Raw genomic sequence first — 13697 nt, forward strand, 5'->3', positions numbered from 1 at the left:
AGCAAAGGCATGTCCTACACCCACAGTTCCTGAACTTACTGTAACATCCCAGCTCAGCTTTAGCCTACTTTTCTTCTCTTCAGTTTCGCTTTATTACACAGACAGTCCTCGCAATTGAAATACGAGACACGCTTTAACACTTGGAGTTTACCTGTATTATCATTATCAGCATCCACATTGAGAAGAAACATGGAATCAGCTTATTTATTCTTTATCAAAAAAATTTAACATTTGTGAACACGGCATTGTTTCTAGCCACAACACAGCTCAGGGGGAAACGCAGTTCTTACTCATTGCCTTGTCAGTTCCGGGTGTGTTTCGCAGGTTGTCTGTTTAATAGTGTCTATGGAAGTATGTGCGACGAGCTGGAGTTAAAGCCTTTTAAAGCTGCCTGTGACAACAATAACGACCCCGGTGACCAAGGAATTGAGGTAAATTGGCAAAAATGTTTCTTTTATTCATTCTAATCTAGTCTTATGTTCATTGACTAGTTTAGTTTCTCATGGTGTCTGGGCAAGCGCGTTCAAGTTTAGAGAGCACTAGTTTTAACCTGAGGGACTTGTATGATTTCTGTTTGGTCGAAGGATCTATGGAAAAAACGCTTTGATTATTAATTCCGTACAAAAAGTAATGTAGTTGTAGGCTACCTTAGTACTTAAATGCATACCATGACCCAAATTATTAGGCTACATTCATATGTAATTTCTGTACATTATTGTATTCCAGCTTCATAGAATACCATGTATGTATCCAGCTGAGAAGTTGTCTGGTCTAAACTGGTCTCCCAGCCTGGCCAAGATGGTCATCAGCAAGTTTAATGATTCTCCTAAAAACTTAAAAAACCAGACAACAGACCAGGCTTGGAGACCAGAGGGTTGTTCCATAAAACAAGATTAGAATACAAGCCAGGCTTATTTTGGTTAGTCAGACTTATTGTTGGTGATTTCTGTTTCATAAAGCAAACTTAAAATAGTTCAAACTCAGTTACCCTGGCAACTTATGCTGGGAAACTAGCCTGGTCCAGGGCAGGCTAACTGTCAGGCTAAGCCTCAGCTGTTACACAGATCCTCTAACACTGACCGATATTACCACTGACACTCTCTCACCATTATTGGACTTTATTAACCATTATTAGTCCAAAAATAAGTCCACAGTATACAGAAAATCAACTTAAATAAGGCTACAATGATAAATTAGACAATATAGACATATATATATATATATACTGTATATATATATATATATATATATATATATATATAGATATATAGATATATAGATAGATAGGCCTAAATACAATATATATACTACAGGTTTTCTTTTTTTACTGGCTGAATGTTTTGTGCCCAAGATTTAATTAGATTGTTTTAAAGATTTATGAATACATTTCTCTCTGGTTTTGTTTGGCAGCTGTAGTACATGTTTATGATTATTAGAAGAACATTAGAACACAATCTAAAAAAAAAAGCTCTGTAAAGCAGAAGTTAAAATCACAAAATTAAAAATAAATAATTACAAAAGCACAGTATGAATTTTAACTGGTAAGATGAATCTGAGCTTAGTAATTGACAGTATATTAGCCTACATTTGATTTACCCCATTACAATAGACCCTTTACAGTTATTGCTATCATAAAAATACACTTGTAGGTTTAAAATTCTAAATAAGGCACATCTAATGTCCAAATAACAAATATTTTAGCATATATATATATATATAAAATGTACTTTATTATGTCTTTCAATTCAAACACATTTAACACAATTATACAAATGGACAGTTCCTTTAAAGACATCATATTTTCCCCCAATAAATATTCCTTATTTTTCCTTCTACTTTTTTTCTTTTGTGATAATACCCACCAACACATAGCCTAAAAAACACATGATTAGAACAATAACCAAAAAGTACATAGTTAGACACTTTTACATATGATTTAAGGGGAAAAAGACAAAAAACAATAAATAAATATTAATAAAAATTTAACATTCACATATTTATATCAAACTCTTATAATGACACATAATTCCTAATAGTTATTCAAGTAATATTATTTGAATATCAAATATTCAATATTAAATAAGCAAATAAATAAAATAACAAATAACTAGCCTAGAAATAAAAGGGAGGGAGGGTTATATAAAAATGTAGTTAATGTAGGCTAATATATATTCCTTTATTTTATGGAATACTCTTTGATTTTAGAGTTGCACATATCTTTTCAAAATGTATACATTTGCTCTTAATTTCATGTTATCCTCTCCATAATGTACTTTAGAAACTAAATCTAACCACTCATTTAAAACTGGGGATTCTTGCTTTCTCCAAAAAATTATTGCATTAAAAGCTGTAATTCTCAGCATTCTAAATAAGTATACATCATATTTATTAAGTAGCATAGGTCCTATACCCACAACTATTTTTTGTATCTTTATATATTTAGTTTCTTAAAAAAAAATCTTCCCTGAATTAGGCTACTTCTGTTCACTGAAGTACTTCTGTTCGCTAGAAGTTCACTGCAACTTATCCAACATCCTAAAGATAAATTATAATAATTAGAAGATATTTCTAGTGTTATAAAATATTGCATATTAATTTTCCAAGCAAAATGTATATTTTAGTAAGAATTATTGCGCTCCTATTTGGCGCGCAGCAGCGCTCGTTCAATATGAAGATTAGCAGTAAAATGGATACATTTGCATGACTTTCTAACATTTACAGATGGAGAATATATGTTGCACTGAGGAAGAAAAAAAACATGTCACAAACGCATAAAACAGCACAAAATATACGCTGTTTGATGGTGGATCGATTTGATCCACGATCGACCTCTAGGGCTGCTTCAAAAACGCGTGCACACGCAATTATCTAGACTTGATAAACCTGGATCAAATTAGTGAGATTGCGTGAACTTCAATTACCTTTTATGGAACCACTTTAGCCCCAACTTATTTGTTAGGCTCATTCAAGTCTGGTTTTGGAGTTTAATCCCCGCTTTTCTAAGCGTCTTTTATGGAACAACCCTCAGCTAAGATAAGCAAACCATCTTAGGTTTGTTTGCAGGATTACAAGGCTACATATGGCCATTAATGAATTATATTATGTGGATAAGTGACCTGAATTTTATTTTATTTATTTTTTTCTTATCTGTGATTTCATTATTATTCTATAAAACACACTACACTAGAAATTCAATTAATACATGAAATGAACCTTGAAAAACAAACACACTCACACTTCTGGGTCAAAAATAAAAAAATAAAAATGGGCAAAATGGCTAAATGCTTTTAATGGTCTTCTTAACCACAAACTGTTCAGTAATTTAGCAAAAATTAAGCAAATGTACTGCTTAAAAAGGCAGAAAAACATCAAAGACAGAGTTGCATGGTGATGTTCCTTGGTGGTGTCTTCGAAAATCTGTCGAGAAATATAATAATAATGCATCTCTACCACAGTGAAGCATGGGGGAAGAGGTGTCATTGTGTGGGGAGCCTTTTAGCTGCTGGTATTGGTGAGATACTTAACTGTGAAAAGTCGTACCCCGGTTTCACAGACAAGGCTTAAGACTAGTCCCTGTTTTAAAGGGATAGTTCACCCAAAAATGAAAATTACCGCATGATTTACTCACCCTCAAGTCTTGAGAAATAGAGGTGACTTGTATATATTTACAAAATAAACGGAAATGCAAGGGTGAAAAATGTGTTTCTCAAAACATTGTTTTCTAAATTAAAATTTGGTATTTTTACACTATAAACAAAGGGGTTAAATAAATTATTTCTCCCTCAAAACAATGAGATTTGATTTCTAAGTGAACAAATCCTGTATAAGTGTTTTCACACATGATCGTTGGGTGTAGGTAATTGTGAAATGATTGTGATGGCAGTGTTTCCCAAATGAACCACAAGAGCTGTTAGTTGAGTAATGTGTCTAATGTATAGAACTGTTCAGCTTTTTTTCAAAAGGTTTGTTTTACAACTGCAAACTGTGTGTAAAGCAGATCATTTGCTTGCAGTTTTGCAGACTTGGTCTGAAGATTAAGTATATGAGTCAATGCATGGTTTCACTGAGTTGGCCTCAAGTGCAGTGCCACTTTTAGTGTCTAAGCAATTTCAAAAAGCTATAATGCTTTGGAGTACAGGAGAATATTGCAGAATAACTTGCTTCCCACAAATGAAAAGTTGTTATCTAAAAAGGAATTGGAAAGACAACCAAGAAGTGGCTTGAGAACAAGTCCATCAGGCTCATGTTTTGGCATCGGTCAGAGTCCAGATTTGAACCATTTAGAACTATGTATATATATGTATGTGTGTGTGTGTGTATATATATATATATATATATATATATATATATATAAAGTGGATAGGAAATGTTTACATAATGGTTGCCTGAGTTGTTTCTTCAAAAGGGTATAAATATATTTCAAAACCATATGAAAACAACATGATTACAAAGAGTACATTTCTAAGAACGTGGCACATTTTAAAACTAGTTTTCCCCTTCTTTTTAAAAGATTTACCCTTTTCTTCATGATGGACTCTCTTTTATGACATTGACCCTGTTGCCATGTTCGGCACTGTTTTGTTAGTGGCCGTTATATCTAAAGATATATTTTAAAAAACACTGCAACTATACAGACCAATATTTGTATCTTAATATGTGTGTATATAGTGTAAATTGTGCAAGTGTTCACAGGTAATTCCAGGAAATGGATCTTGCACATACCACATCGAATCGGGGACAGATGAAGTTTCTAATCCTCTTCTACCAACACCACAGGTAAATGCCTTTTACGCATAACTTTTGATTGGCTGAAGAAGTAAATGATTTACATTTGCCAGACGCTTTTATTTAAAGTGATTTACATTGCATTTAAGGCAGGGCTGTAGGCCTACAGTGCGCATGTGCTACGAAAAGATTGGTCTGTGCGATGAATAATGTCCCACTGTAGCACGCGTGCGATACAGTTTTGTAAACTCCGTTACTTGTGTTTGTTTTCAGACACGATTACAGTCGTTTTATACTTGTGCTTCTGCGATATCACGATTTTTGATCGTGGATGATTTAATGTCTCCACGATCTGCTTTTGAAGAAATATGTTAGTATCGTGCTACAGCGCACATTCTATCAGCCGCAGTTCTGGCGCTTCAGTCCCAATACTGTAAAACTCGACGTACATTCATATCACATGTTAATGCAGCGGTAGAGTTACACTCACAGGACACTGCACTTATTCGCAATCACAAAAGTTAATTATTTGCTCGTGATTTAAAGCTTTGCCGGGTAAACATGTCATTGGCCTTCTGTTCTGACATGATGCACTTTTTCTGAGCGCGTACGCCCGAAGCGCGCGCAGTCGCCACGCACTGTCAAACCGCGCCAAACTGGACTTTATCTTTCGCGTCTGATTGTGCTAATACTGCCAAATACACACGAGGTTTACATAAACACATTTGGTTATGTCTAAAGTCAAGTGAACGAAAACAGTTGAGAGAAAATGTGTATATAGCCGTTTCTAGATGTGTGCAGGTCTTAACTAAACATGCTGTCGCTTAAAGGGATAGTTCACCTCAAAATAATTTGTCATGATTTACTCACTCTCATGTTGTTCCAAGCCTGTATTAATTTCTTTCTTGTGCTTAATTCAAAAGAAGATCTTTTGTAGAATGTGGGTATTAACAGTTGCTGGTCCCCAATGACTTCCAAAAAAATATATATATTTTTTGAGGACCAGCAACTGTTTGGTTACCCGCATTCTTCAAAAACGTTTATGTTCAACATAAACATCAAGTTTAAAACAACTTGAGAGTGAGTAAATGATGACAGAATTTTCATTTTTAGGTGAACTATCCCTTAATCCCTTATAGAAAATCACTCACTACTCTTGGCTGAAGAACTTTAATACAGTAGCTTTAATGAGAATGTATAATTTATACAGTGAAGTGTAGTATATGTGTATGTAGCTGAAAAAATTAAATTAAGCACATTTATTTCATTTCTATATTATGTTGTCTATCTTATTAAAGATCTATCTTATAATGACATAAAGATAAAATATTTTTATCTTCGCCCACTTTGGCCTAAATGTCTGCCATTATTTTTTATTATATATTTTGTAACCCTGTAAAGCTTTGTTTTTAAAATAGGAAAATTAGTTTGGCGTGATAAAATCATGAATTGTGATTTTCCTGAAAACAATCATGATATGATATTTTTGCCATATCGCCCACCCCTCTACTTGTGCTGCAACTGTGTGGCCTGTGCTACAAAGCTTTCATCCTCTGTAGCACCAGTGCTATGTGCAAAAAAAGTTAACGCACAGCCCTGTGGTATGCATTTTTATCAGTTCATGCATTTCCTTGTTGAATCCATGATCTTCCTGTTGCTTTGAGCTACAGGAAAGGCTTTAAAATAAATGAATCTGATGGTTTTGTGCCAATGCAAAGCCATTTTTGACATGCATAACCACAAAATGTGTTTGCTTTGGCACAAAACCATCATAGTTTCTTTCATTCAACTACATAAGCTGGTCCTTCCACTTTGTCTTGCACTGAAACTTGATATGCAATGACTCAAATAAAAAATATGCATGTCTGGTTGACAAATACAAAAAAAGTGTGCCTCTAATCTCTAATCCTATTTTCACTCATGTTATTCAAGAAAGCTTCACTTGATATGTGCACCCTGACAACTCAAACTGATCGTTTAGTTTACTTTGACCTGACTGGATTTGTGTTTTCAGGCCGCTGAGAACAATAGGACTCAGCATGAAGTGGATGGAGTTGATGACGATACTGACGAAACTGAAACTTCAAAGGTAAATCTGAAAACTAGAAGCCATTATTTAGGTGTATATACATGGGGAAATAATGTGTATGGTAAAATGTGGTGCATGTTTATTCCTCCTGAGTATATTAGTCCAGTTATGTGCACTATTTGTTTTATAAGAGGATGCGTTGTCAAGATCACTGGTCCTGAAAACTGTTTGCAAAAGCAAATATGTGCACTGTAAATTAAACCGCTCTCAGTATCCGGACTTTGAAACACAGTGTAAGAAACCCTTGTGATTGCAGTGGCGAAGGGAGTTGCAGAGCCTGAAGACAGAACTGAATGAGGTGGTGGTGTGGAAACTCAAACTATGGATGGTGATACTTCTCGTCTTCTTAGTCATCGCTCTGGTTATTGGGATCTCATTAATTGTGTGTGCAGGTATAGATTCTCCATTGATTTTCATTTTCTACTATGAGTGTTATTGATAATGTCACTACTGCAATTTGTTATTCAGTAGTGTCCAAAAGTGATGTTCAGAGGGGATGTTTGTTTTTAATGACCCTACAAGTTTGATTAAACCATCAAAATATGAGTACAATATTTTATGTTTTAAATATGAGGGAAGAACAAAACACTAAATGTGTTTAAGGTATTTATTTTTTTGACAATCATTTGGCAAAAAAGGCAAACTACAGCTACAGGCTTTATTTTGCTATGCAAAAAAAAAAAAAAAAAAATGCATAGAAAAAGCATACATTGACTACAACATAATCAGTTAATAATATTTCATTGGTTCTCTCTTGTTTTTGCATGTGTTCATTATTTCTTTGTATTCCAGCCTGGTTAAAAGTTATGTCTGCACAATTTGGGATGTTTTATTGTGTTATCACAAATAGCACAAGAACATTTATGAAATCTTTAACAAAACTTTCATTTTAATATTTAAATAAAGGGTGAAGATGTCATTTTTTCTAGGCCGTGAGAATTGCGTGATCTTTTGCGTGATGCATTATCCTTCAGCAATAGCAGCTTTTAGCCACCTACAGTAGTAAAAAAATATGAATTCCTCTAAAAATAAGAAATTGAGAAAAAATCCTCAAGAAAAAAGTAATTTTCCTTGAATACATGTGTACACTTCTTATGGTGTGTTCACGTCATAATTCCAACTTGTAATAAGTGTTCATGTACTCGTAGAACTTGTAATTACAACTTGAAACTGGGAATTTTCGGAAAGCTCAGACTCTGCGTCTAAAAGCTGATAAATGCTGCCTTCGGAGGTGCCATTTCAAGGCAGAAAGGCATCAAGGCACGTCCGAATCCAATGTTATCTTCACTTCCTGTCTCCTGAGATACCTTCATCTGATCAAGTTTTGAAGACCGCATAGATGTATCCTTCACTGCCTTTGATATCCCACAATCCTGTGCTTTCCATTCTGTGACAGTTGAGCAAAAAAATTAAGATGGCGTCTGAAAGTTGTGGTTGGTGGACAGTTTGTGTGTAAATGTACGTTATGTACGTTTTTGACCAATGTTTTGATCCAATGTCCACTTTTGATGTCATTTCTAGCAAGAAATGATTGTAGTAATTAAATATTCGCCTAGTTTTCACCTAAGCTTGCCCTATTTTGTAGATCATTAAACCGTTATTCTGCCTCAGAAGTCTGTCTGAAATCAGTCTTCGTACTTCGTACACAAACGCTGTCTGCAAAGACCGCAGTTAAGCCAGTCCTGCAACAGTCCTCTCTTCCCGTTTTACTTTTTTCTGCATGTTATTCACGTCACATGACCACATGGTACACCAGATCATACATCTGAACCAAAAACCATTATGTCGTTGACCCTTACAGCCTTTTACGCCATGCAGGTCATGACAGATTTTGAGTTTTTCCACTTCCAGTTTATGTATATTATAGAGTGTATTTGCTCTGTAGCCTCAGCTTCTTGTTCTTGGCTGATGCCGGTCAGATCTGGCTCGAACATATGGCTTTAAATTGATGTTTAAAGTAGTGAGATCAGAGAAGCCTTTCTCTATGAATTCTCAGCTGTTTCTGAGATGATGGAACATGACATAAATAATCATAACTGTTCATACTTTACTCATTTAATCATATTTTAACAGCATAAACTTCATGATCATGTCTTGATGTGTTATTTGTCAATTTTAAGTACTTCCTGTATAACAATCTAATTCTGAGTGTTGTTTTGTAACCCTCTGTGTTTTAAAGTTATTGATGACGACGGGGATGAAAATTATGATAAATCAGCATTCGTGGTGAAGCGCTTCTTCAGAGGTCATTTTACTGTGAACAACAGCAGTTTCACTTCAGACCAAGAGATCTTGCAGCTGCAACAGCAGGTAATGATGATATGACCATTACTTGACATTATGCCTCTGAAGTATGTTTGAGAAACCCATTCATACTCTTTATGTTATGTCAGACATATCAAACAGACATGTATGATTATTGAAATCGATTCATGGATTTAAAGATATGTTAACCAGACCCTTTTGTCAAGTTTCACTTGATTTTCATCACTAATATTGAATCTGAAACTAAATTAATGTTCAGTGTTCAAAACAATGCTATAATCTATGGCAACCATCTGATGTTATCAATAACCACAGAAAATGATTTTGACTCATCTCTCGGTTTGTGCAGGAAATAATGCATTTACACTGACAGCAATGCACTTACAAGTGACATCTAAAGGGCAAGACAGGACAGAAATGTGTGTTCTTTGAGCTGTGAAGTTGTCTAAATCGTCATTTTAGTGGAGGGACTACTCTAGGTGGTTGAACCAGTAGATATACAAGTCTCTTTCGCATACATTTATATATTGTTTGAAAGTTAGCGGGTTACCGAGTTTGAAGGGAAGAAGTAAAAAAACTGCATAGTTGTACTGAACCCAGAGAATTATCTTAATAACACTTTGGGTTTTAATTATTAATACTTGCAGTCTTTTTACTCAGTTGAAGCTGTGGATTGTTGATGTGAACACTAAAAAAGTTAGCAGGCAGCTTGTATTATATTTTCTGTGTTGTTAACGTGTTGTTTTGTATTTATTTGGTGGATTGTATTGTATTGGGATGGATATTGTTCTGAATGTATCATTTCATGTCATAATTTGTTTTATTTAAATTTTAGGTTGCCTGAATGGTAACATATGTCAATTATCCTATATGGCTAAATCTGGCTCATTTACAATCATTTCGTTTCTGTTGATTTAATGAACAAAATAAATAAATAGCTGAACTGTTTTTTTCTTATTGCACAGAAAGTCCTGTGACTTTTACAACCAATATGTGCACTAAACTATTTCAAAACCCCCTAGAAACACCTTGAGTCATTATGATTAAGGACATTTGTGTTAAAGGGATAGTTTACCCAGAAATGAATATACAGTCATCCACAAATTAATTTACTCACCGTCATGTCGTTCCAAACCTGCATGACTTTTTTCTTCTGTGGAAATGAATTTGACTCTAGAACTATGAACATACACAATGCTTTCACAAAATGAACACCGTTACTTCTTGATAAATTCTCACTAATCCAATAAGAAGAGCTACCACTGATGTCAGGATTTTTTTTCTTTCAAAAAACAAACAAACACTTTTTGTGTTCCACAGAAAAAAGTAAGAGAGGTTTGGGACAACTTGAGGTTGAGTACAAAACAAATCTCATTTTTGTATGAGCTAACCATTTAAAGAGGACCTATTATGTTTAAAAAAAAAAGAAATTCATCTTTGTTTTTGTACTTTCTTTAGTGTGTAATGTTGCTGTTTGAGCATGAAAAAGGTCTGCAAGTCCTACAAAGGCAGTTATGCTCTATTATATCAGTAAACACTGTTTGAAACTCCCTGAAACGCCTCCATTGTAGTCTTGAGTTTTCTTCCCAGAACGAACGTCACAATATTCCTTATTTAAATAATGACATATGCAAAAAAAAAAGGGTGGGGCCTGGTTGAGATAGTTAGTAATGTTGAAACTCGTGGTTATGGTAAGGGGCGTGACATTGCCGAAACACACGAACGGTTGACCAATCAAAATACACTGGTCAATCAGAGCAAACTGCCCTTTTCAGAAGGAGGGGCTTCATAGGCTGCGTTTACACTTCTTAATGCACAGATCCAATCTTTTGACCATATCAGATTTTTTTGGCCCACCTGTTTACATTCTCTTTAGACACTCATTAATTCCCGCCCAAAGTGATTGTCGGTGATCGCTTTATGCGACCTGGTAGACCCTCTGGTTTTGAATGGCCATGCTATTAAAATTATTTATATAATTCATGTTGAGTGGCCATGATTATTTGCCAGCATGGACAAGACACTAATAGTGAAGCTTGTTGGTTTAATTACAGCGAAGTTATCACTTCATTTAATTACAGCAAAGTAAAGCTGTTTTGGTTGAAAACCAGCTCCTGAATGTTCAATTTCTTTACTTTATAAAGTTTCCACTTCCACAGCAAGCGCATACAGGCACATCTGTTTCATAATATCAAATTAAAAAGCTATCTTTGTGGGCAAGCTTGTCACCCACAAGTATGTATCTGATGGATATATGTAAGTGGCTCAGATCGGATGCGGAAAAATCGGATATTGTGCGGAATTTTGTGTTTACACGTGTGCAACAAATTCCGATCCGTGTCAGATGGGAGTAAAAAAAAAAGTCAGTGTAAACGTAGCCATAGAGACAGGAACTAGAACAGAGTGTTACTGACAGACTGGGAAGAGAGGTGCTGCAACAATGGAGAATATGTGAATAATGTGGGGTTTTTTTATGAGCCCAAAAACTAAATCAGACTTTGTAAAAGGGCATGAAAAGTACTCTTTAAAAGAAACTGAAACTTGCTTGAACTGAGCAGGGTAGTGTATGAGCCACAACTACTTCTTCGCACTTCTACTTTCACTGTGACAGTGTTCCTGGGAGGCATCATGGCTCACTCTGCACTGCTTAAGTCAATTCTTTGATTTGAAGACTCAATCTTTCTGTCTGTATCTCATCTCCCCTCAGCTAACAGAAGTCTACAGTTCTTCTCCTGCGTTGGAACGGTACTTCTCCAATGTCACCATTAATCATCTCCAGTGAGTCAATTTCACACTCCATTGTCACATTTTACACCTTCTCTTCTATTTACTTTTTTGTCCAGACTGTAGTGTGCCTTTTAAACCTCGTCCACACATCATTTTTGCATAGCACAGTTTTTGGTGTGGCCCAAACAAACATTTCACTTTGATATCAAGTTAAAGTTGTCAGAAATGAGCGTTGAACCCCTTGTTTCGATACAGGGACACTACAGCCCAGTTTAAGCTACAGTTCATGATGCCTTTAGATCACGAGGAGCTGGTACGCTACACTCTGAGCCTAAAGATGGTTAAAAATGTGCTTCTCCAATACTTGTATGATCAGGACACTGGAGACCCCCTCTATATCATACCAATATCACTCAGCATGGAAGGTGAATACACAAGTCATCAACACAATTCATAGAAATGGAAGTATGGAAATTATATAGTGACAAAATATATTTGTTGCAGTAAAGCATGCAGGTACTACCAAATGAATACGGTTTTGTTTTATTAGTGGACTTAACTATGGTTTTGTTTTATTAGTGGACTTAACTATGATATTCTTGTTTGCTTTTGTTTTTCAGTTGGGTAGATGAGATGAGATTTCAACTACAAGATTTTTTTTTTCCTGAGCAAATGTGTGAATTTGAACCACTGCCACCCTCATCGGAAAACAAAACATTCCACACATCACGTTATTCACTTGGTTGTCTTTTGTACTCTTTAACAGATTTGTTAATAATAATAATTAACCATCAGTAATTAAAATTTAATAATCACTGCTCTTATATTTTACACATTGTATATGAAAAAGACCCCTTTTTTAAACAACATTTCATAACACTTAATCAAATAATTGAAAACAATAGTTTTACACAAAAAGTTTTTTTGCTGTATTATTATATTTTACAATATATAGATGTAGCCTACTGTTAAAGGGTATGGGGTTTTGTTGCCATGCTGCGAACTTCCATGTTGTTCCAGGATGAATTTCTGTAATATGTGTACTATAGTTTTATTGATTTTTATTAAATGGTAGGCCATTTTTTAATCACGGTGGAGCATTCTTTGTATGTGTGAGATTTTTTTATGTATTTTTTTACAATAAAAATTTGTTATGTGTTATAATGGAACAATTTTAGTCTGTCTACATAGTGTGTGTATGTGTGTGTGTGTGTGTGTGTGTATATATATATATATATATATATATATATATATATATATATATATATATAATGTATAATTATTATTTTATTTTTTCTGCTGGTCTTCTTAGGGTGTTTACACTTGTAGTTTGGTTCTTTTGGTACTTCACAGAAAAAATACTTCACAGAATTGATTCTGCTAAGCATGTTTTGGGAAGATTTAAACTCAATATTTCATTTCCTGTAAATTTTGTGCTCTAGAAAAATAAACTATTTTTGCATCTGTTTTCTCACTGTATTTACTCAAGATTATTTAGGAAAGATTTAGAAAACTTTATTAATAGAAAACTAAAGTGTATGATAGAAATATATTTTAATATACTCAGAATGATAATTCAGAACGTAAAGAACAACATAGTATACAGTTATTTTATTAGGACAATACATAAAACAGAGATAAAATGAAGTGGGCTCTGTTGCCTGTTTATTGCAGAATTTGTTTTGTAATGACACTTATTTAATGAATTAGTAATTAATTAGCCACCAAGCTATCAACATTGGAATCAACAAACCTAAACAATCATATATCAATGCATCCATCATCATCATGGCTTGGCTTCGCGAACAAACATTTATGAAGGACATCCACGTCATCTAAAGGCACGCTGATGGCTGACCTGACGAGGCCTATATGCGGGACAGGCAGGTCC

The 13697-nt window shown here is 34.6% G+C and overlaps 1 protein-coding gene across 1 annotated transcript; it reads left to right on the forward strand.

Annotated features, from left to right (window-relative positions):
- Positions 1 to 22: 22 nt before the first annotated feature.
- On the forward strand, positions 23 to 12970 carry c15h3orf52 (chromosome 15 C3orf52 homolog). Its single transcript, XM_084126518.1, has 8 exons — positions 23 to 431; positions 4693 to 4776; positions 6740 to 6814; positions 7071 to 7206; positions 8994 to 9124; positions 11787 to 11857; positions 12062 to 12231; positions 12427 to 12970. Exons 1-8 carry the CDS (start codon positions 354 to 356, stop codon positions 12432 to 12434), a joined length of 753 nt encoding a protein of 250 aa, XP_083982644.1. The 5' UTR covers positions 23 to 353; the 3' UTR covers positions 12435 to 12970.
- Positions 12971 to 13697: the final 727 nt, after the last annotated feature.

This window comes from Abramis brama (genome assembly GCF_963993115.1).
Source record: "Abramis brama genome assembly, chromosome: 10".
Taxonomy (NCBI): domain Eukaryota; kingdom Metazoa; phylum Chordata; class Actinopteri; order Cypriniformes; family Leuciscidae; genus Abramis; species Abramis brama.